This window comes from Anguilla anguilla, chromosome 11 (assembly GCF_013347855.1).
Source record: "Anguilla anguilla isolate fAngAng1 chromosome 11, fAngAng1.pri, whole genome shotgun sequence".
Taxonomy (NCBI): domain Eukaryota; kingdom Metazoa; phylum Chordata; class Actinopteri; order Anguilliformes; family Anguillidae; genus Anguilla; species Anguilla anguilla.
The window spans coordinates 3,075,720-3,101,130 of NC_049211.1; the positions used below are offsets into that span (position 1 = coordinate 3,075,720).

Below are 25,411 nucleotides of genomic sequence, written 5' to 3' on the forward strand. Positions count from 1 at the left end.
GTCACGAGGATCCTGGGGAAATGTTTGGAGATCGTTCCGTGTGGACACGGGGAGATCTGGTCGGTCAAGCAGGAGGCACACTGCGTGAGGTCTTCCTTTCGACTGTGTGTGTGTAATCGCCTTCACTGCACGGACTGCAGTGGCCTGTCGGTCCGATAAACTGCAGCATGTCACACGGCAGCAACGTAACGTCTGTCCTGCTGCGATTTGAAGTTGTTTTCCACACATGTTAAAAGTTCGGACTGATGTGTGACCTGAAAAAGGAAGTGGAGTCATTCACATATGCTCCCAGTACTATTATATAATGTTATGTAATGTTTGTTTTTTTTTTTGGGTAGCTTTTTGTTTTTTGTGACGTTTTGCTGCCCGTTTGAAAGATGAGCTTTTTAAGTTTCCCCCTTGTTCATAATTGATGCTTGCATTTGAAACACCGCATTTGCTCACACTTGAAAGTTTAAAGGTTTATTAGCGATGTGCGACAAAACTGCAGCCCCAGTCCTGCGGAACAGGGCCACCTGGTTGGGACAGGGTGACTGACAGGTGCTACGGTGTACCATGTGACCTAAAACAGGGTCACCTGAATGGATTTAGCATTTATATTCATCCTCGTTTTTGTGGCCCTCCACTTCTGACTGGACATGAATTTAAAACGGGCTCTGACTTGTGGGGGGGAAAAAGCACTGGAATAATGTTCTCAAAGTTGAAAAAGGTGGTTTCTGTTGATGAGTATGGGAAATGTAGTTCTTGACTTGCTGCTATTTCTAAGAGTACACACACGTGGCATGTGGACCTTGAAGCTTTGTGGTATTCTGGAGTGTAAAGAGTGTCAGTTGGTGAGATTCCTGAATGCTATGGTGTACAAACCTATGGACCTATAAATAATGGTTCAGTAAACCCAATTGTTTTTATAATTTCATGACCAACAAGGTGGTTTGTCTTTGCAAAAGTTTCAATACCTTTTTTTTTTTTTTTTTTACAGAATTATAATGGAAAGGTGTCCTTTATATTAACATATGAAAGCGATAATCATTGTTGTGGCCTAACTTGGCCTGGGTTGGGCAATCACTCATGGTTTGTAAATCAGAGGTCACCAACGCAATGCAGACCGGAAAACCCCTGTGGTTCAGGGTGGGGGGCCACTGTTTAACGTCTGTCACTCTGACCCAGCCTACTGACCCCACCGTATTAACGATTCTCTGCTTTCCAGGGGGCGCGGCTAACAGTGTTGGAAGCACGGTCGCCATTAATAGTTCTTGTTCTGCTAAAATGATTTGTCTCGTCAGCCAGATGGAAGATTAGTGTTCTCTGGGCGGAACTTCCCCGACTAGTTCTAGTGTGACGTTTATACTATGGTGTTGTAGTGGCCTACATAAGAGAACTTCGGACACATACAGTATTGCGGAATTCAGCGAATAGCCTACATTTTAAAACGTAAGCATTTTAAACAAGGAAAACGTATTTCACTTTTTTTTTTTTAAACACAGACACAAATTGGATATTGCGCAATATTTGCTATCATAGCCTACGTAATTCCTTGCGCGCGGACACCAGTGAGTGGTTGTTATCGTGTTCTTTCGTTTACCTGTGTTCCACTTGTGTTCATAAACGGCGATAAATGCAAACTATTTTCAACGCACTGTAAGTTTAAACACTGGACTTTGAGTTACAACCACAGATGTGCTTCCAATCATCTTTTTTGGCAGTAAGGAGGAGCTACCTGTGGGAGTTGCATTTCGATCAAATTATAATTCACACAAAAAAGACATTCCTTTCTTGCATTCAATCGTAGTTAAAGCAGTCCGCACAATTCACACTTTGATTCATGCATAGTTTACTTTTTTAAAAACAAGTTTGCAGCACGCGGAGACGCTGTGACAACCCTGGGCGCCTTTATTGACTTCGCACTTTACGGCCAATCGTTCACACCGACAGGCAAGAAATTACTGGTGTGGTAGGTTTGTAATGTTCACGTCAGTGTTCGCCCGCCTCTTTCGTTACTTCCTTTGTGGCAAAATAAATTGACAGCCAGCAACGGAGGCAAAGTAGTTCAACACCACAGGATTTGACTGGCCACAGTTATATTATGTGGTTGGTCATGACGTGTTTTCAGTGAAGTGATTTATTTCGTGCTCGTGCCTTTTTGGACTCGAATTCCAGGTAGTTGTTGCGGTACCTGCACCTATATGGTGTAGTCACAGATTGAATTTCATTTGTACGAAACGCAGACATCTTTAGGTTGCTTGACTGAGCATTGCATGCGCTACACTGCGCGCATACGACAACTGGAATTTTATGTTTCATGCGTGTGACGGTCCCGCGCTGTTATGATGTTATCCGCGAGGCAGATGTGTTGGTTGATAAATGCCGTTAAGACAGGGCAATGTCCGTAACGCAGGAGGACCGTACAAGTGCAGCTGTTTAAACGCGTATTGTTGATCTTATTATTTTTGATTTGTTGATACATTGCACCGTTGTCTGCTCTCTACTTTGGCGAATGTTATTGGCTCGTGGTTATTGTCAACGTAGTTGTTTTACATAAGGCTGTTTTAATGCAAACTTTTCGTGTTACTTTAGTAGTAAGGCTATTCATCCGATGGTCCTTGTGTGATCGTCGCGCGATCCTTATAAATCGATTAGGCTACCCTGCTTGTTTTCGAATTATTATTGTTGATGATTGTGATGTAGGCTTCTGACGCGTTTTAAAAAGCATTTAAATGAACTCATTTATTTTGTAGAATGAGGAACCAAAGTGGTGACGTTAGATGACCACACGTCACCAGACCAGCAACTACTGAAGCATCACGTAATTTTATGTTAGGTGTTTTGCCACGTGGAGTGAGGTGAGACGTCAGCTCCCCGTGGAGACTTCTGCAACTCCAAGAACCCCACGGTGCTGTGCTGGTTGCACACCTCGTCGGATTGCGAGCCATTCACCTAGGAAACAATTATCAATTTATAATAAGAAGATGAGTTTTTGCTCTGCGTCACAATCAAGTTGTACTTTTACTATTGCTTGACCCAGTGTTCCATCACCGGAACTGCATGTGTTCTCAACATGTACGTCACCACAGGAACTTCACATTCAGACCAGGAAGAGAAGTAGTGTGTGTTTGTAGTAGTGTATCTCAAATGAATAATGGAATGGTATGTGGTTAGACCAATCGGCGGTTAGAACAAATTCGGGGAAGTTTCTCAAAATGTAAGAGATTCCACCACTGTGTGCAAACTCTGTTCGTACAGTGCGACAGTAACTTGAAAGAAAACACCACGACCAGGAAATATTTTGGGAAGTCTCCATCTCCAGGTCATTGTGGTGGTGTTTTTCAGCCATTTAACGGACAGTAATAACGCGAGCCGTTAATTCTTCTTTGAGCCTTTGAAAAATACTTACATTTACACTGGATAATGAAGGAGGTGAAGTCTGTGTTTCCACCACGCTTATTCAACATTTGCATCTTGTACGGGGAGGAAACGTGGGTTTCGTCTACTTCTTCAGTCGCGATGGGGGTAAAATCATCTTTCGATTCTGAATCTAAGGGCAAATTATGTTTAATTTCAAAATCTTCGTTATCTAGTTTTATTTAATACTAGTTCGGTAAAAAAAAAAAATCGCCCTATGTTTTCATATTTAATTTGTTTAATTTTTTTATTTTAAGCAACCCTATCTGTTTAAGGGAGAAATTGCACTACTATGTCTTCTGGTTCATTAAAAACGAAAACCCAAAGTGACCCCACTGCGTTCCACTTTTCAAATGGGTCGGTGAACCTAGTCGCACCGGATAGCCTCGCTGAGCACCCGCGGGGTACCGAGGATTACGAGCTGACTGTTTTGAACTGCGTCCCTGGGCAAAACGAGTCCCCCGGAGAGGGGTCCGAGCCGGTCTGCGAGTTCAGTGCCAACGACAAGGGCGAGCGTGAGGATGACGCTCTCCTGGAGCAAGCCCTCCCGGCGCGGGACAGCGACGACTCCGACCGGCAGAACATTCCGAAGGAGACGACCTTCTCCATCGGGGTACAGGTTGTGTTTCCGTTCTTGCTTGCCGGCTTCGGCATGGTAGCCGCCGGCATGGTTTTGGACATTGTTCAGGTGAGTGAGTGTGTCGCTGCTTAGCTTGTTGTTCGAAAGTAGTAGTGGTACATTAGGTCTGTAGCTTGCCAAGTTTAAATACCAGCGTTTAACAATAGAGGAACAGAGGAACAACGGTTGTCATGTTAGCAGATATATCCATACTGTGTGTGTGTGTGTGTGTGTGTGTGTATGTGTCTGTGTGTGTGTGTGTGTGTGTGTGTTTTTTAAGGTTTTACTCAGACCCCGGGGAATTACTTTGCAGATAGTAAGTTTTGCTGCAGACCCAATAATCCACAGTACTCAGTGAAGTGAATGTCTAAGGGAATGGAAGTAGAAAATAAGCTATAAGCCCAGTTGCCCTAGAACTACCCTTTCCGGTAAAAGAAGAGAACAGTGAAATGTAAGCTAGCTGCTATAGGCTATCCCACACAGAGCAATTTTTGGTTTACCACAACTACAGCGGAGTCCGTCTAGCTGAAGTAAACAGGTTTGGCTTGGCTTGGCTTAATGTTATAATGGTATGGTGAGTCTGCCCACGGTGACAGGGGCAGTTTATTTACACCAGGGCTGTCTAGCCCTGCTCCTGGAGATCTACTGTCCTGTAGTGTTTCATTTCAACCCTAATTTGACACACACCTGATTCTACTAATTAGCAGCTCAGCAAGATTACATTACCTTTATATTTATTTGGCAGACGCTTTTATCCAAAACGATGTACAAAAGTGCATTTCATGGTCATGGACAACTACAAAACGCAGGTTCAATAAGATACAAAATAAGTATTGTACAGCTATTTCTAGCCAAGAACATAGTTTAGTTCACACAGTGAACACTATGCTGACCTAACCTCGGGGGGTCAGGACTTTGAACCGGATCCTGGCAGCGACCGGTAGCCAGTGGAGTGACCGCAGCAGAGGAGTGACGTGGGAGAATTTGGGAAGGCTGTAGATGAGTCGGGCAGCAGCATTTCGAATCATCTGTAGTGGCTTTATGGCACAAGCTGGCAGGCTTGCAAGGAGAGAGTTGCAGTAATCAAGGCGGGAGGTCACCATAGCCTGGATAAGCCGCTGGGTAGAGTGCGTAGTCAGGTATGGTCGAATCCTTCTGATGTTGTACAGAAGGAATCTGCAGGACCGTGATGTTGCCTTGATTTGCTCCTTGAGGTCCAGCTGGTCATCCAGGACCACCCCCAGGCTCTTTGCAAAGTGAGAGGCAGTCACTGTGGTGCCATCAACCGTGATTGAGAGCTCACGTAGTAGGGAGGTCTTGTATGGGAAGAACAGCAGCTCAGTTTTGTTGAGGTTGAGCTTCAGGTGGTGGCTGGCCGGCCATCCAGGTAGAGATGTCAGCCAGGCAGGAAGATATCTTATCATCAACCTGTGAGGCAGAGGGGGAGAAAGAAAAGAAGAGTTGCGTGTCATCTGCATAACAATGATAGGAGAAGCCGTGTGAATTAATAACTAAACCAAGAGATTTGGTGTATATAAAGAACAGCAGAGGACCCAGTACAGATCCCTGTGGTACTCCCGTAACAAGGGGATGAGAAGCAGAGGCAGACCCCATCCAGGTACCCTGGTAGGACATATCTGCAAGATAGGAAGCGAACCAAGACAGGGCGGTCCCAGCAATGCCCATCTCAGCCAAGGTGGAGAGGAGTATTTTGTGGTTGACCATGTCAAATGCTGCAGACAGGTCAAGGAGAATCAGGACAGAGGAGAGGCGTGAGGCTCTTGCAGTGGAGAGTGCCTCCGTCACAGCTAGGAGTGCAGTCTCTGTTGAGTACCCAGATCAGACGCCAGAATGGTGAGGGTATAGCAGGTCGTTCTGATGGAGAAAAGAGGTCAGTGTTTAAGCACTGCTTGCTCAAGGGTTTTGGACAGGAGAGGTAGAAGCGATACTGGTCGATTAATTCATTACATCAGAGGGGTCTGAGGTGGGTTTCTTGAGGAGTGGGGTAACGTGAGCCATCTTAAAATCAGAGGGAACATGACCAGAGGCAAGGGAGGAATTAACAAAGCAGGACAGATAGGGAAGGATCTCGCTGGAAATGGATTGGAGGACTGTAGATGAGAAGTGATGAGTTACAGCACATTGGAGTCCTCCAGCATCTCAAAGGAGGTCAGCGTGGCCGTGGGTTTGTCCCAGGGGGACTGTAGCCACCTTTCCTTCAAAGGCGGCCAGAAAGTCATCTGCGGAGAGGGAAGAGGGAAGAGGGAGATGGGGGTGGAGGAGGAATGAGGAGGGAAGAAAAGGTGGAGAATTGTTTTCGTGGGTTAGAGACACATGCACTGATCTTTGATTGGAAAAATTAGGCTTTAGCTGATGTGAGGGCAGATGTGAGAGTCGCCAGCAGGGTGTGATATGCGGTCAGGTCATCAGAGGATCGGGATTTCCTCCACTTCCTCTCTGCAGCCCGCAGTGATGTTCTGCTGATCTCTGGCTGTTGAATGATGTGCGCTTTGTTAGGTTTGGAGGTTGGTTTGGATAAAAGCCTCTGCTAAATAAATGTAATGTAATGTAATGGAGTGAAAACCTACGGGACAGTAGATCTCCAGGAACAGGGTTGGGCAGCCCTGCTCTAGCTGTCGAGCGAGGTGTGCTTTGTTAGGGTTGGAGTGAAAACCTACAGGACGGTAGGTCTCCGGAGGCAGGGTTGGGAGGCACTGAGCTACGCTCTCCAATGCTTTCTACCGTGCTATACCTCTCCCTATTGGGCTGAATCAGGGCTTCTCAGTCTTATCCTGAAAGGGCCGGTGTGGGTGCTGGCTTTGTTCCAACCAAGCAGTAAAACACACCTGATTCTACTGATCAACCGCTGGAGTCTTAGTGATGGACCTCGATTAGCAGATCCACAAAGTGCAAGTGCTCGGTTGAAACCAGTTTGCACCCACCCCAGCCCTTTATGGATTAAGATTGAGGAGCCCTGAGGCAAAAATGTAATTTTCACAGTCTAGCCTAATTTACGTGGCCAAAAAGATCGGACTGCACGTTGGATTGGGTAAATGGACTGCATTTATATAGCGCTTTTATCCAAAGCGCTTTACAATTGATGCCTCTCATTCGCCAGAGCAGTTAGGGGTTAGGTGTCTTGCTCGAGGACACTTCGACACGCCCAGGGTGGGGTTTGACCTGGCAACCCTCCGACTGCCAGACAATCGGTCTTACCTCTTGCCTCCTGAGCTATGTCGCCACCTGAGCTATGTCGCCATTGGGATATGCATTACCTTACTGACCAGGGATTTACATGCCGTCCATTTAAAAGTCAAATACTACTTTTTTTAATGTCAAGTAGCACTTTGTATCGCTTACAGTTCAGAAGAAGTATTTTTCAGGCCGGTCCTGGAACAATTTAATATCTAATGGTCCAGTTCAGAATAGCTGCCCTCCTGCCCCAATGTTTCAGTTCATCTCCACGGTAAGGTCCTGTGGTGCTGGCCTGACAGGATTTATGAAACAAGATAAAATAAGCCTGCTTTGCTTATAAAGTTATGAAGTCTTAAGCGTTTTTTAAAATTTAATCTCCACATCCAGACCAGGAAAGATATTGCCCCCACATCTCTATATATATATAGTGCCTTTTTTAAATCCCTGAGTGTGAACGTCACCTGTCCTCCCCGGCACAGGTGTGACTGGCCCCAGGGCTTCTTACCTGCGTACCTTTTTTTCCAGTTGGTTCTGCCTCAAGCCGCAGAACCTGAATGAAACGCGTACGTCAGTGACAGCCAATCAGCTTCTCTGTGTTGTTTTTGGGATTAATGCAGTCTCATCCTGTGGTGGAATGTGTGTGGGTTTTTTTTGTTGTTGCCAAAATTGCATTCATTTTATGATATCAAGTCACAGGAAGGGCCTTCCAAAAAACCATGTGACCTTTCTACGGCATGGAGTTCCAATTTAGTCAGTTCGTCAGGAAATTAACTGAAACTCATCTTAGGCCTAATTCTTTGTGAATAACGTCGAGAACATTATGGACATTATCAAGCCATGCGTTCAATTTCATTTCACTTCCTCAGTGGCTAAATTTCAATGGAATTGAGCCCAACTTTGCGAGATACAAACAGAGTACCTATTGTACCTTTAGTTACCTTGTGCTTTGTGTAACTTAAAACCTCTTTGACATAACAAGCTTTGTGATGAAGGTAATAACAATTATAGCAGCATCCTGAGGTGGTGACATACTAGAACAGTTTGTAATGTGTGTGTGTGTGTGTGTGTGTGTGTGTGTGTGTGTGTGTGTGTGTGTGTGTGTATGTATGTATGCGTGTGTGTATATTTGTGTGTGTGCATGCGTGTGTGCGTATGTGTGTGTGTGTGTTCTTGTGCATGTGTGTGTGTATATGTTTATGTGTGTGTATATGTGTGTGTTTGTACATGCGTGTGTATATGTCCATGTTTGTACATGCATGTATATGTGTGTGCGTGTGTATATGTCTGTGTTTGTGCGTGTGTATGCGTGTGTGCGTGCATGTGTGTTTTGTTTGTCTGTGTGAGTTTAACGTCTTTCAGAGTGTTCTCTGTTCTCTGTTTGCGATGCAGCACTGGACGGTGTTTAAGGACGTGACCGAGGTCTTCATCCTGGTGCCAGCGCTGCTCGGCCTCAAAGGAAACCTGGAGATGACCCTGGCGTCCAGGCTTTCCACTGCCGTGAGTGTGCACACCTAACATTACCTTCCTTTACATTACCTTCATTTACCTGGCTACCTCTGATTCATTACCTTCCATTACATCACACGTTCCATTGCCGTGAGTGCACACCTAACATTACCTTCCTTTACATTACCTTCATTTACCTGGCTACCTCTGATTCATTACCTTCCATTACATCACACGTTCCATTGCCGTGAGTGCACACCTAACATTACCTCCCGTTACATTACCTTCATTTACCTGGCTACCTCTGATTAGTTACCTTCCATTACATCACATGTTCAATTGCCGTGAGTGTGCACACCTAACATTACCTTCCTTTTCATTACCTTCATTTACCTGGCTACCACTAATTTGTTACCTTACATCACACTTTCCACTGAGTAAAAGCCAGGCTAAAAAGATATGTCTTAAGGTTCCTTTTAAAAAGGTCCACAGAGGAGGAGTCCCTCAGATCCTTAGGCAGACTGTTCCAGAGGCTAGGGCCACAGTGGCTAAAATCTGTCTTTATTGTCCTCTGAAGAGTGAAGCTGCTTTGTGACAGTGACGTTCACACTGCAGCTGATTATGACTGTCAGCACAAGTGAAGCTGGTGTGTTCACTGGTAACAGGGACATGCACTGTGGTGACTGACGTGTCGTCATAAACACTGAGTATGTTACACAGTATTTTAGTCGTGGCATTTACTGGAGGCAGGGCATTAAATGTGGCAAAAAATTAAGTTAGGCCTTAAATGTGACTAAAATACCTGGTTCTTTTCGTCAACTTAAAATAAATCTGATTTTAGTCATTTTTGTCTTGACTAAAATTAATGGAGAAGGCATGACTAAAATATGACCAAAACTAAAATGCATTTTAGTCAGAAGATTTAAGACCATGACTAAATCAAAAACTGGTGGCAGAAACAACACAGGGTTTCAGATTCACAGAAGAGCAATGTGTGTTGCGTTATTCTGTCTCACCTTTAGAAAGTAAGCACCAAAATAAAAGGATCACATCAGTTTAAATGGGTCAGGACTCCTCAGGTTACTCTGCATTGGTCCCCCCCGGTAAGCAGGTAATATATCACTGCAGTGCTCTTTCCATGGGACTCTCAGCCACAGTGGTGGCGGATCAAGGCATGACTGCCAGTACAAAATTGGGGGGGGGGGGGGGGGGGGCATGTGGGGGTGAATATAAAATTATTCTGCTTTGTGTGTTTAGCCACCGGTGCTAACCAATGCTGCGATGGTTTCGCGCGGGCAGACGCTCACAGTGACGCTACCTGTTGAACGTGTCATCATGTTCCCGTCTGAATCAGCAGTCCTGTAATCATTAATGGTGCTCAGATCCAAGCAGCGCTGATAAGGCCTGCACAAGCACGGCTGTGACGTATCCGTCTGCAGCGTGCGCCGCGGTGTTTCAGCAGTACGTGAATGCTCATCGGTAACAGAATCAGGGTTTTGAGCGGGGATTTAGGGATTGTTTTTACGGTAACGGAATCAGGGTTTTGAGCGGTGATTTAGGGATTGTTTTTACGGTAACAGAATCAGGGTTTTGAGCGGTGATTTAGGGATTGGTTTTACGGTAACAGAATCAGGCTTTTGAGTGGAGATTTAGGGATTGTTTTTAAGGTAACAGAATCAGGGTTTTGAGTGGGGATTTAGGGATTGTTTTTACGGTAACAGAATCAGGGTTTTGAGCGGGGATTTAGGGATTGTTTTTACGGTAACAGAATCAGGGTTTTGAGCGGGGATTTAGGGATTGTTTTTACGGTAACAGAATCAGGGTTTTGAGTGGTGATTTAGGGATTGTTTTTACGGTAACAGAATCAGGGTTTTGAGTGGGGATTTAGGGATTTTTTTTACGGTAACAGAATCAGGGTTTTTGAATGGTGTTCTAGGGATCGTTTTACCGTGTTCAGGGAAAGCGAGTGCGTTAGGAGCAGGGTTCTGTTTATAGTGGGTCAGAGCTGGTCTTGGATTCGCGGCTGAGAGAGAGAGCTGAGAGGGAGCGAGCGGCTCAGTGTGCCGGGCGTAGCGGACCAGGAGGAGCGGCGCGTGCGGTGTTATTGGCGGTGACCGGGCGGTTTACGAGCGGTTTGTGGTGGAGGTCGGAGGTCGGCCTGCTGAGGGTTTGGAAGGTTGGGCTGCGGAGCACCTGGAGAGTGACCTGGCTCGTCGGGGGCGGGGGGGGGGGGGAGCGGGGAGCGGGACGTTCTCACGCTCGATCTCGAGGCGGACGAGGCCTAACTGTGGCACTTAGAAAGTTTGGGCCGGAGGACGAGGCGTCTGGGCTTCTCTGTGGCGTTCTGGGTGTGTCGTTGTGACGTGCTGAGCGTACTGGTTATGAAAAATTGGGCGCATGGAAATCCCAATTCTGAGACGTTCTGAGACAAAAAACAAATGCAAAAAAACAAAAACAAAACATTTCCCAATGGAGGAGAAAAATAAAGAAAAAACAGCACAAGCAGGCCACCGTTTGCGTCTGGCTGTGTGTGTGGAGTGCGGCACTGGGGGGGGTGGGGGTGGGGGGGTGGGGGGGGGGGGGTCAGGCGTGTTATGAAACGCTCTGACTCGCAGATTTCCTCTGATAAAGGCTGAGGTCTTTTTAAGCGTTTATTGCTATGGCTTGCGCCAGTGTGGTCAGTGTGAAACGTGACTGGTTTAGACCACATTTTTGTCATTTTCCTCTCTATCTCTCTCTCTCTCCGGGTAATGCAGTTCCTTCAGAGAGGAATGGTCCCTCCTTGTGCTGCAGTTGATCACATGAATCTCTCCCTTCCATTTCCAGAGACTGGAAGAGCAGCCCAGGCAGGCAGGGTTACAGTCGAGCTGCTCAGACCAGTTCTGCTTTCCACTTTTCTTTAAAAAAAGAAAAGAAAGAAAGAAAAAAAAAAAGCATTGTTCAGCATGATTTTCATTCTTTATGACTCTATTTTTACTGCTCCGGTCATTTCATTTTCTCTTCTGCCTGTACTGTTTGTACTGTGGTTTCATTTATGCTGTTGCATGCGATTTTTTTCCTCAAGGCCTGCGTGCATTTAGTGTTCTTTGTTGTTGTTGTTGTTTGGGTGCCAGAGAAATCATCGAATTAGTGTTTCATTCAGGCATTCAGCAGATGCTCTTATTCAGAGCAGCTTAAACAGCTTACATTTTACACACAATCCATTTATGCAGCAGGATATTTACTGAAGCAGCTCAGGTTAAGTACCTTGCGCTCATGAGTACAACTGGCTGTGCCACACTTGGGAACTGAACTTGCAACCTCCCTTGCTACACAGTTTCCTAACCACAGTGCCACACCCAGAGAATTCTTTTTATTGTGGTATTTGTCATCCTCCCAACCTGGGGATTGTATCACAAAGCAGGATTACTGAGCTAGGCTGGATAACTGCACCGAGTAAAACCCGGAACAGCTCTTTTTTTACTTCAGTCCATGTTCCAGATTCGGGAGGTGCTCCGGGTTTTACTCAGTGCAGTTATCCAGCCTAACTCCTGCTTTGTGAAACAGAGCCCTGATTGGCTGATTTGCTGCTCCTGCTGTTTGCAGAGCCAAGTGCATTTGCATGCCGTCGGTTTTGGTGCACATTTAGAAATAGATGTTATTCTAATGGTATTTGCTTAATCTGCTATAAGTTTGGGTTTCCTGTGTGTGGCAAAGCAATCACAGAGCTGGGAGAGGCTGTTGTTTGAAGACGTAAATTCATTTTACAGTGCTTCTTATCTCAGTTACTGGGTGTGAGGGCAAAGATACGATTTTGTCTCGGGGGGGGGGGGGGGGGGGGGGGGAAGGGAAGTGCACTTGGTTTAGCTCGATGTGCTTTCGCTCCGTGCTCTGTTTCACAAAGCGGGATCACAGAGTTATCTGGGGGGGGGAACTGCGCTGAGTAAAACCCGGAACCCTCCCAAATCTGGAACACGGACTGAAGTGAAATAGAGCCGTTCCGGGTTTTACTCAGTGCAGTTATCCTGCTAGCTCAGTAATCCTGCTTATATAATATAATAGCCCCCCCCCCCCACGTGTTGTAATGCTGGGTTACAACATAAATCTGCAACCACACCGGCCCTTTTCAGATAAGATTGGACACCGCTGGTTTAGCACAACATGTTTCTGCTCAGGGGTGTATTTCACGAAGCAGAATTACTAGCTGGATAACTGTAATACCTGGAACAGCCCTTTTTACTTCCCCTTTCTACTTCTGTAATCGCGCTACGTGAATATCCTTAAGTCCATGCTCCGGATTTGGGAGGGTTCCGGGCTTTAGTCAGCGCAGTTATCCAGTTAGCTCAGGAGTCCTGCTTCGTTAAACAGGGCCCTGGACTGCGTTTGGTTCAGCACGGCGTGTTCCTGTTCTGTCACCGTGACCCCCGACTCTGGCAGGGGCACCGCAGTTCCCAGATCAGCGGCCTGGGCCGGTTATCCACTCAGATAAATCAGAACCACACAAACACACAGATGCGCCAGGGTCAGTGTCACCGGTTAGCCTTAGCGTCCCTCCCTAACAAGCGGCCAGGGTCAGTGTCACCGGTTAGCATTAGCGTCCTTCCCTAACAAGCGGCCAGGGTCAGTGTCACCGGTTAGCATTAGCGTCCTTCCCTAACAAGCAACAAAGGTCAGTGTCACCGGTTAGCATTAGCATCCCTCCCTAACAAGCCACCAGGGTCAGTGTCACCAGTTAGCATTAGCGTCCTTCCCTGACAAGCCACCAGGGTCAGTGTCACCGGTTAGCGTTAGCGTCCCTCCCTAACAAGCAACCAGGGTCAGTGTCACCGGTTAGCGTTAGCGTCCTTCCCTAACAAGCCACCAGGCTCAGTGTCACCTGTTAGCATTAGCGTCCCTCCCTAACAAGCGACCAGGCTCAGTGTCACCAGTTAGCATTAGCGTCCCTCCCTAACAAGCCACCAGGGTCAGTGTCACCGGTTAGCATTAGCGTCCTTCCCTAACAAGCCACCAGGGTCAGTGTCACCGGTTAGCATTAGCATCCCTCCCTAACAAGCCACCAGGGTCAGTGTCACCAGTTAGCATTAGCGTCCTTCCCTGACAAGCCACCAGGGTCAGTGTCACCGGTTAGCGTTAGCGTCCCTCCCTAACAAGCAACCAGGGTCAGTGTCACCGGTTAGCGTTAGCGTCCTTCCCTAACAAGCGACCAGGGTCAGTGTCACCAATTAGCATTAGCGTCCCTCCCTAACAAGCGACCAGGCTCAGTGTCACCAGTTAGCATTAGCGTCCCTCCCTAACAAGCCACCAGGGTCAGTGTCACCAGTTAGCATTAGCATCCCTCCCTAACAAGCCACCAGGGTCAGTGTCACCGGTTAGCATTAGCATCCCTCCCTAACAAGCCACCAGGGTCAGTGTCACCAGTTAGCATTAGCGTCCTTCCCTGACAAGCCACCAGGGTCAGTGTCACCGGTTAGCGTTAGCGTCCCTCCCTAACAAGCCACCAGGGTCAGTGTCACCGGTTAGCATTAGCGTCCCTCCCTAACAAGCCACCAGGGTCAGTGTCACCGGTTAGCATTAGCGTCCTTCCCTAACAAGCGGCCAGGGTCAGTGTCACCGGTTAGCGTCCTTCCCTAACAAGCCACCAGGGTCAGTGTCACCGGTTAGCATTAGCGTCCCTCCCTAACAAGCGACCAGGCTCAGTGTCACTGGTTAGCATTAGCGTCCTTCCCTAACAAGCCACCAGGGTCAGTGTCACCGGTTAGCATTAGCGTCCCTCCCTAACAAGCGACCAGGCTCAGTGTCACTGGTTAGCATTAGCGTCCTTCCCTAACAAGCGACCAGGGTCAGTGTCACCGGTTAGCCTTAGCGTCCCTCTCTAACAGGTGACCAGCAGTGCGGCCTCTTAACACTGGTATCATCTGGAGGATAATTCTCTTCTCCATTTCTAACAACACCATGTTTATGAATATAAATGAATATTAATAATAATAATGAAGCTGTTATTTATGGCTGTAGCTGTTGCAGTAGGTGCAGTCGGCTATTTGTTTGTTTTTTTAATATGGCACGTGGAAAATACACACGTGCACTTTGCTGTCATAGATATAATAAATGCAACCACAGCAGCAACAGCTTAAAAGAGATGTCTGTGACGCAGCGATTCAGCTCAAAAAAACAACCTTTAAACTGCTGAAATCTAAGCTAAAAAATAAGGGTAGTAGCATTGGTTATTTACTGTGATGTAACCTGCTGCGTCTACAGAGTAGCTACAGAAGTGTTTTTAAAACTCTTCCTCCCCCGGCAGTTGAAAAAAAAACAAAAAAAAAAAAGTTAATCTGACCAAAAATCTAACCTTTTGTACACAGAAAAGCGGTGTTCCCCTTCATCGCTACGGTTACGCAAACCGAATTCCACCCAGAATGTCCCCGCGCCTCTCCTGTTTGAACACAAATGTAAAAAAAAAAAAAAAAAAAAAGAGGACTTTCCCTTCGCACGTGTCTGGGCGATGACTCTCAGTTAAACACTGATGCGGTCAAACGGCCAGGGAAGCGAACAGGCCGGATCGGCCAGACCACAGACCTGCGCACGTACCCACCACGCCCGTACCCTGCAACCGACAAACAGCCGGGATCCGTCTGTACCAATGAACCGCATAGAACAGGACAGTTCAGCGCTTTGTACAGGGAACTGGACTGAGGACTGAGGACCGCTTTGATGTAGAGAGAGTCTGACTGGAACTGCCATAATAGAATAAGGAACAAACCTGAACAATGGCGTCTGTGATTGGTGGATATTTCCATGCAGGATGTGTCCCTGAGCCGAAAAACAGGAATTCAAACCAAAAAAAAGCGGCGCATTCCAGTGACCCTCAGCCGCGACAGGAAGTTGCATCACTCACCGCCGCGCGTTCGTGGGAGCTCATTTCCTGTCCGAGGTGCGGACTGACTCTGTGTCTCTCCCGCTCCTCCAGGCCAACGTCGGACAGATGGACGCCGGACGCGATGTGTGGAGGCTGGTGGTGGGGAACCTGTCCCTCATTCAGGTGAGCGGGGTCACCTGTCAGGTAGAGCGCAGGAGAGCCTGAACCCCTCCCCTAAACGGGGTCACCTGTCAGGTAGAGTACAGGTGAGCCTGAACCCCTACCCTAAACGGGGTCACCTGTCAGGTAGAGTACAGGTGAGCCTGAACCCCTACCCTAAACGGGGTCACCTGTCAGGTAGAGTACAGGTGAGGCCACAGTAAATGGGGGAGGGGTGGAGGGTCGGCGTGGCTGGTGGTGGGGAACCTGTCCCTCATTCAGGTGAGCCTCAACCTCTCCTGTGTGCGGGGTCACCTGTCAGGTAGAGCACAGGAGAGCCTGAGCCCCTCCCCTAAACGTGGTCACCTGTCAGGTAGAGTGCAGGTGAGCCTGAGCCCCTCCCCTAAACAGGGTCACCTGTCAGGTAGAGTACAGGTGAGCCTGAACCCCTACCCTAAACGTGGTCACCTGTCAGGTAGAGTACAGGTGAGCCTGAACCCCTCCCCTAAACGGGGTCACCTGTCAGGTAGAGTACAGGTGAGCCTGAACCCCTCCCCTAAACGGGGTCACCTGTCAGGTAGAGCAAATGGGGAGGCGAGAGTGAACGGTGGAGGGGTGGAGGGTGGGTGTGTCTCGAGAGGAAAGCCTGCCCCCCCCCCCCACGACTGACCCCTCCCCCCCCCCCTTGCCTGCCCCCCCCCCCCCCCCAGGTCCAGGCCACCGTGGTGGGCTTCATGGCGTCGGTGGCGGCCGTCGTGTTCGGCTGGGTCCCCGAGGGCCACTTCGACATCCAGCACGCCGTGCTCCTCTGTGCCAGCAGCGTGGCCACGGCGTTCATTGCCTCCCTGCTGCTCGGTAACTAAATACACTTCCTTAAGGTGTTCATGTAGACACAGTGCTCACATGGTCTGGTTACATGGTTCTTTTATGATGTACACATATATACATAGTGGTTTTACAGACCGTGCCAAATATGTGCACCTGTGTGAATGTATCAGCTCCAGATCGGACCCGTGTGTAAATGTGTGCTGTGTGAACATCTTACACTCTGAACTCGTCAGACCAGGCCAAACCGAAACAAGCAAACTGGCAGGGCAGGTTTGAGCACATGAAAGGGAAAAAAGGGAAGGACTTGTTTTCCCAGACAGGATTATCAGATTGACATTGTTGTATGATTGTTGTAATTTAGGCTTCAAATGTCAAGATGACAGCAGCCGCCAACTACATTCAGCACGAGTTGAATGTCTAGCATAGTTTTCATTCTCAGAAACTGAGGTCAGAATGATGTTTCTTAACTTTATTTCAGTTATTTCAGCTGGATACATTGGCTCCAGATTGGGCCTGTGTAAATGTACAGCCACACATTTTTTTGTTGCATTTTTGGATCTGAGGGTATTTACATCCATATCGCGTGACCCTGGTTGCTGCCAACTTCTCCAAAAATAAAACGGAGGGTACTCAAACACATTCCTTCCCCCCCCCCCCCCCCCCCCCCCCCCCCCACACAGGTCTCATCATGATTGGGGTGATTATCGCCTCTCGGAGGGTGGGCATTAACCCGGACAACGTGGCCACGCCCATCGCTGCCAGCCTGGGTGACCTCATCACGCTGGCCCTGCTGTCGAGCATCAGCACCGGCCTGTACAGGGAGCTAAGTGAGAACCAAGGCTCTATTACCACCCCCCTGTTACCCCCACACCTCTAATACCACCCCTCTATTACCCCCACAGCTCTAATACCACCCCTCTATTACCCCCACATCTCTATTACCACCCCTCTATTACCCCCACAGCTCTAATACCACCCCTCTGTTACCCCCACATCTCTATTACCACCCCTCTATTACCCCCACAGCTCTAATACCACCCCTCTGTTACCCCCACAGCTCTATTACCACCCCTCTATTACCCCCACAGCTCTAATACTACCCCTCTGTTACCCCCACAGCTCTAATACCACCCCTCTGTTACCCCCACATCTCTATTACCACCCCTCTATTACCCCACACCTCTAATACCACCCCTCTGTTACCCCACACCTCTAATACCACCCCTCTATTACCCCCACATCTCTATTACCACCCCTCTATTACCCCACACCTCTAATACCACCCCTCTATTACCCCACAGCTCTATTACCACCCCTCTATTACCCCACACCTCTAATACCACCCCTCTATTACCCCACAGCTCTATTACCACCCCTCTATTACCCCACACCTCTAATACCACCCCTCTATTACCCCACAGCTCTATTACCACCCCTCTATTACCCCCACGGCTCTAATACCACCCCTCTATTACCCCCACGGCTCTAATACCACCGCTCTGTTACCCCCACAGCTCTAATACCACCCCTCTGTTACCCCCACAGCTCTATTACCACCCCTCTATTACCCCCACGGCTCTAATACCACCCCTCAATTACCCCCACGGCTCTAATACCACCCCTCTATTACCCCCACAGCTCTAATACCACCCCTCTATTACCCCCACAGCTCTAATACCACCCCTCAATTACCCCCACAGCTCTATTACCACCCCTCTGTTACCCCCACAGCTCTATTACCACCCCTCTGTTACCCCCACATCCTTACAGTTCTGTCACTGGGTCCCATCCTTTTTCAGAAAAAATAGCATCCATAACCCCCTGAAGAGTAGGTTTTTTAAAATGTTTTTTTCAAAATTCTAAGTCAGTGTTCTAGAACTCCACTGCTTTCAGTCACCAGTAGTGATTGTGACATCAGCATTAGAATGTTCAGCAGAGAACATTCTAATCACATGCGTTCTTACACCTTTAAAATACTTGCGCCTACCCAGCACTGCTGTGTGGCCTTGGGCAGTCCTGTATTACATGACGTTACAATACATTAAATTGCATAACATTAGTTTACATTACATTAAAGTCATTTACCAGATGCCCACATTCAGTGCAGCTTACAGTGCAAGTGAACTTGGATGCATCCACAGCCAGAGCTGTGTGAGCAGCAGTACCTGTCTAACGACATGGGCAGGCCAGAGAGCATGAGTGTGACTTCAGTACAGCACTAAATGTGAGTTGACTCATGCATCCTAGAACCATAATGCAAATCATTGATTAATGCAGCTAACAACCATGTAAATCCAGCAAGGCCTAAATGAATCATTGCAAGCTAAACAGTCAACTTGGCAGACGCGCTTTTACGGAGAGACAATGGTAGAGGAGAACATCACTGTGAGTTTAAGACATAAAATTAGTAATTAGTAATAAAAAAGTAATTTCCTTAATGGCGTAAGGAGGAAGTGAAGGGGGAGGGATAGGAATGCAGGTGGGTGAGTTGTAGATTGAACAGGCGAGTCTTCAGTGTGCAACAGCGTCTTAGACTCTCCAGTTAGCCTAACCTGCGTGTCTTTGGACTGCGGGAGGAAACCGGAGTACCCGGAGGAAACCCACACGGACACGGGGAGAACATGCAAACTCCACACAGAAAGACCCAGGCCGGGATTCGAACCCACAACCTTCTGGCTGTGAGGCGACAGTGCTACCCACTGCACCACCGTGCCGCCCAAATGTGGTTCCAGTACAGACTAAAGGGATTGTGAAGTAGTTTTTAAAGCACTGGAAAGTATTTAAAGCTGCTGTGCTTCCTGTCTGTGTGTCTGTCTGTGCTTCCTGTCCGTGTGTCTGTCTGTGTGTCTGACTCCGCCCCCTGCAGAGGACCACGCCTACGTCAACCCGCTGGTGTGCCTGTTCTTCCTGGCGCTGACCCCCCTGTGGGTCCTCCTCGCCCACCGCACCCCGTCCACACGGGAGGTGCTGTACTTCGGGTGGGAGCCGGTCATCATCGCCATGGCAATCAGCAGGTACGGCAGGGGTTGGGGGGGAGTGAGCGGGGGGTGGGTGGAAGCCGGTCATCATCGCCATGGTGATCAGCAGGTACGGCAGGAGTTGGGGGGGAGTGAGCGGGGGGTGGGTGGAAGCCGGTCATCATCGCCATGGTGATCAGCAGGTACGGCAGGTGTTTGGGGGGGGGGGGGGGAGTGTGCGGGTGGCTGGTGGGAACCGGTCATCATCGCCATGGCGATCAGTAGGTACGGCGGGGGGGGGGGGGGGGGGGGAGGAAGAGTCCTCCTCAGAGTACTGATCTGTGAAAGCTCTGGGCTCGACGTGCTCACCTGCTCTTTCTCAGTGTTTGATTAACTGTCACTGATGGTGGTGCGGAGTATGTGTGACGGCTCTGATGATTGGTTAATTGTCCCTGATGGTGGTGCGGAGTATGTGTATCGGCTCTGATGATTGGTTAATTGTCCCTGATGGTGGTGCGGAGTATGTGTGACGGCTCTGATGATTGGTTAATTGTCCCTGATGGTGGTGTGGAGTATGTGTGACGGCTCTGATGATTGGTTAATTGTCCCTGATGGTGGTGCGGAGTATGTGTGACGGCTCTGATGATTGGTTAATTGTCCCTGATGGTGGTGTGGAGTATGTGTGACGGCTCTGATGATTGGTTAATTGTCCCTGATGGTGGTGCGGAGTATGTGTGACGGCTCTGATGATTGGTTAATTGTCCCTGATGGTGGTGCGGAGTATGTGTGACGGCTCTGATGATTGGTTAATTGTCCTTGATGGTGGTGCGGAGTATGTGTGACGGCTCTGATGATTGGTTAATTGTCCCTGATGGTGGTGCGGAGTATGTGTGACGGCTCTGATGATTGGTTAATTGTCCTTGATGGTGGTGCGGAGTATGTGTGACGGCTCTGATGATTGGTTAATTGTCCCTGATGGTGGTGCGGAGTATGTGTGACGGCTCTGATGATTGGTTAATTGTCCCTGATGGTGGTGCGGAGTATGTGTGACGGCTCTGATGATTGGTTAATTATCCTTTATGGTGGTGCGGAGTATGTGTGACGGCTCTGATGATTGGTTAATTGTTTCTGATGGTGGTGCAGAGTATGTGTGACGGCTCTGATGATTGGTTAATTGTCCCTGATGGTGGTGCGGAGTATTTGTAACGGCCTGTCTGCCCCTCCTCCCGCAGTATCGGGGGACTCATCCTGGATAAGACCGTGTCCAACCCCAACTTCGCCGGGATGGCTGTCTTCACCCCCGTCATCAACGGTAACTGCTCTCCACTTCCTCTTTAAATTTGAGAGCCGTTTCCCCGTTCTTTGGTTTTTTTTCTGCTGTGAATGTGGAGCAGGTACTGTAATCCCTGTGCAGAGTCTTTAAACAGAGGCTTTAACTTCAAAAACTTTTTTTTAAAACATTCCAAGTCAGTGTTCTGGAACTCCACTGCTCTGTCACCAGCAGTGACTGTGACATCAGCACTAGAATGTTTAAGTAAGAATAGTTTGTGAACGGAATAGCATTTTTAAAGGGTAGTCTTTTTGGGAATTCCTAAAGAATAGGTCTTTTGTGTGATGACACACCCCAGTCGCAGAATACAGCACGGTCTGTTCTGTTGGTGACTGGCACTTCTGCATTGTGAATAAATATTTGTTTTTTTTGTTTTTTTAAAAGGGATACATTTTCCCAGCAGTGTTTTTTTCCCATGGTGCACAGTAACTGGTGCCGTGGGCTATGCATGGCAAATTGTGGTCACTCACTCACTCACTCACCCACCCACTCACTCACACACCCACTCACTCACTCACTCACTCACTCACTCACTCACTCACTCACTCACTCACTCACTCACTCACTCACTCACTCACTCACACACTTACTCACTCACGGACAACCGACGTTGGAGGCACGCGCAGGTGCTGCATCGTTTAGTCGGAGCAGGCGAAGCGCGAACATGTTGGGGTTAGCTAAAGTAACGGTAGGCGATGAAGCTGTGCTTAAAAATGTGCCGTTCAGGTGGTACGGCACCACATTTAAACCTGAGGGGGGAAAGCGTGTGCTGAGCACTGCCCCCTGGTGGCCGCACTGGGCTGTGTCTCAGGCTTGTTACTGTGTGCTGCCGTTCGCAGGTGTGGGAGGGAACCTGGTGGCAGTGCAAGCCAGCCGGATCTCCACCTACCTGCACATGAGCAACATCCCCATGATGGCCCCCAGTGCCACGGCCCCCCGCTGTCCCAACCCCTGCCACACCTTCTTCAGCCCAGGTGAGCAGCACACCTGCGCCCTGCCGGCCTCTCTGAGTGGACACAGCGTGTGTCAATCACATACAGCCCAACCCACTCCGTGCTCCCAGCATCCTGGCCTAAATAAAACACAAGCAGATTGGCAGGGCAGGTTTGAGCTCATAAAGAGAAGGAATTGTCTTCCTGGACAGGATTATCAAAGACTGAGATTGTGGTGTGATTGCTGCCGGTCACAAAATGATATGTGGAACATTAATGTTTCTAATGTAGAGCAGTGTACATCCAGAACAAGCTGGGAATCCAGCATCATAACCTTCATTCTTAAAACCGGAATAATGTGTGTTAAATTTATTTCAGTTGAATGGACTGTACTGCCATGTGGCCAATACCTTTAGCCTAAATATGGGCGTGTGTGTGTGTGTGTTTGTTTGTGTATGTGTGTATATGTGTGTGTGCGTCTGTGCGTGTGTTTGTGTATGCTTATGTGCGTGTGTTTGTGTGTGCGTGTGTGTGTGTGTGCGTGCGTGTGTGTGTGTGTGTGTGTGTGTGCATGCTTGTGTGTGTGTGTGCGTGTGCATTTCTGTATGTGCGTGCGTGTGTGCGTGTGTTTGTGTGTGTGTGTATTTGCGTGTGTGTGTGCGCAGATGTGAACTCTCGCTCGGCGCGGGTGCTCTTCCTCCTGGTGGTCCCGGGGCACCTGGTCTTCCTCTACACCATCAGCTCCATGCAGGCCGGCCACACCACCCTCACCTCCATCTTCATCGGCTTCTACATGGCGGCCGCGCTGCTGCAGGTGAGCCACGCCCGGGACCAGCGGCTCGCACCTGAGACACCGCACCTACAGAGAGACGAGCGCTGTGCACCCGACACATCCACCACTGTCCTCAGAGTACAAGCACAGTAATCATACTAATCACACTCATCACACTAATCATCGACACATCCACCACTGTCCTCACTGAGTAACAGCACACTAATCACACTGATCAGACTAATCACACTCATCACACTAATCACGCTCATCACACTAATCATCGACACATCCACCACTGTCCTCACTGAGTAACAGCACACTAATCACACTAATCAGACTAATCACACTCATCACACTAATCACACTCATCACACTGATCAGACTAATCACACTCATCACACTGATCAGACTAATCACGCTCATCACACTATTCACACTAATCACCCGACACATCCACCACTGTCCTCACTCAGAGTAACAGCACACTAATCAGACTAATCGCACTCATCAGACTAATCACACATCATACTAATCACACTCATCGCACTATTCACACTGATCACAGTAATCAGACTGATCACTCTCATCCCACGAATCTCACTCATCACACTAATCCCACTGATCACTCTCATCCCACTAATCACACTGATCACCCTAATCACACTGATCACTCTCATCCCACTAATCACACTCATCACAGTAATCAGACTAATCGCTCATCACAATAATCACTGATCACACTGATCACTCATCTCTCTCATCACACTCATTCATTAAATTACATATCACATTTGGCAAACACTGCACACACTTTCATATCATAATGTAAACACACAATACACGGTATGCACACATTCTTTCTTTGTGTAAGGTACACACACAAAACCCAGCATCCACACGCTTTCTTACCTTAAAGGCCGGGGTCCTTGGAGAGAAGCCCTTATAGAGCGCCTGGCAGTGCTGAGTCTTACAGGTGATAACCCCCCCCCCCCAGGTGCTGCTGCTGCTGTACCTGGCGGACTGGATGGTGCACTGGATGTGGAGGCGGGGCATGAACCCCGACAACTTCTCCATCCCGTACCTGACGGCGCTGGGGGACCTGCTGGGGACCGGCTTCCTGGCGCTCTGCTTCCACGTCCTGTGGCTGATCGGGGACCGAGACGCCGACGTGGGCGACTGAGCCCCCCCCTACCCCCACCCTCAATTTGAGCTGGACTCTTACTCTTTATGATACCTCTGAGATTGCCCAGGCCAGAGTTCTCATTAACATGGTTTTGGGGGGGAGGTGGTGTTGCAGAAAGTTTACTTTTTAGGGTCTTTTTTTTGGGGGGTGGGGGGCGTCCTCCGCCCCTGCAGTCATGGTTACCTCAGGCCATAGTGGAGGCTCAGATCACGTGCAGGTGTGTCTGCAAAGACGTGCGGAACACGAAAAATCACCAAGTGCTGAGCCTTCACAGCGTTATGAGCGTGCGTAGGCTGGTAATACTTCCTGTGTAACGTTGTTTCACCCTGCATAGGAAATCCCCCCCAGTTTCGTGCCTTGTACTTTTTTTATTTTTTTATTATTATTATTATTATTATTTTTTAAGCCTTTAACACAGGCTGGTTGGCATTAAAAACAAAAAGAACTGAACTCTTTCTGGCCTACACTGGGCCAGCTGAGGCTGCTTGGGGGTATAGGGGTACTTTGGGGGGGAATTGAATGCCCCTCTTGCCCCCCGTGTCCTGTGTTTTTACCACTGTCACTCAAACAAGACACGCGAGGCCACACCCCCAGCCTCTTCATTTTCGTGTCAGGACATTAGTTATTACACGTGAAGAGCCTTAAATGATGGTATTTCACTGATGATTTATTATTATTTTTTTAATGATTGTTGGCCTGAACATTTGAATTGTGAATCGTGCGTGCGAGCTCGCGCAACTTTATCTTAAACGTGAACGCGTATAACGTCTCTTAACGGCACCGGCGAAACTGGAGATATTCAACGGTTGTGTAATATTAAACTGGTGAATGTCAGACTGTAAACGGGTAGCCATATATCCATATACACAGGCTAATCTGTCAGTGCGGGTATGTAGAAGTGCAGCTTAACGGCCACAAGAGGGCGCTGATGACACAGATTACGGTAGTTGTTCTTAAAGGCCTTGCAACAAATAACAACATTAGCAATCTTTGTGTGCCTAAACTGGTGCCTGAAGTTTATTATAATTGTGTTGTCAATATGTATTTAAAGGGAAAGGTGGGGTGTTTTAATTTATTTTGTAAAACTATAAAAGTAAAATTATAAAATTCTATACAGTACATGCCATCTGTTTATTCTATTAAGAATAAAGTGTTTATTTTACATATTTCCTGGTCTTCATTTGTGTTCTGTATGTTTTTAGGCAAGTTTATAAAAATGTTCTTGGACAAAAACCTAATCATAAGATAATTTCGTAAGTTGTGCTTACGCTTGATTTATAAGAATAACAGACAGAACAATGTTGGCTGTGATGTATAAATCTCACGTGATATAGAACTCACGTGAACATGCTTTACCATTAACACTCTTGTGAATCTTCCTCTAAATACAGTTGTATTTCAATAATTATTAAACTCTTCATGGCTAGAATTGATTATGAAATATAAATAAATAAATAATAAATAAATATAAACGTTATTCTATATATATATATACACACACACACTACAAACAGCACTCATTCATGAATAAACACCACACACATGCATAAGCAAGATAGCTACCGCATTCATGAAATTTAATTAATTTACACGATACATTAGCTCAACAGACAATTTCGAGACCAAATTATTTATATCAGCATTCCATATATATTTCTCAGGCCGTTTACTAAGTCATGTTTTTAAAACTTGCTCTGCTTTCAGTAACAAGACCAGGTCAAAACCTAGTATATGGCTGGACCTAACACACGTGATC

The 25,411-nt window shown here is 47.8% G+C and overlaps 1 protein-coding gene across 1 annotated transcript; it reads left to right on the forward strand.

Moving 5' to 3' along the window:
- Nucleotides 1–1,793: 1,793 nt before the first annotated feature.
- On the forward strand, nt 1,794–24,821 carry LOC118207944 (solute carrier family 41 member 1-like). Its single transcript, XM_035382161.1, has 11 exons — nt 1,794–2,157; nt 2,736–4,087; nt 8,603–8,710; nt 15,603–15,674; nt 16,361–16,505; nt 17,159–17,305; nt 19,345–19,492; nt 20,668–20,747; nt 21,605–21,739; nt 22,363–22,511; nt 23,467–24,821. Exons 2-11 carry the CDS (start codon nt 3,692–3,694, stop codon nt 23,650–23,652), a joined length of 1,566 nt encoding a protein of 521 aa, XP_035238052.1. The 5' UTR covers nt 1,794–2,157; nt 2,736–3,691; the 3' UTR covers nt 23,653–24,821.
- The last annotated feature ends 590 nt before the right edge of the window (nt 24,822–25,411 follow it).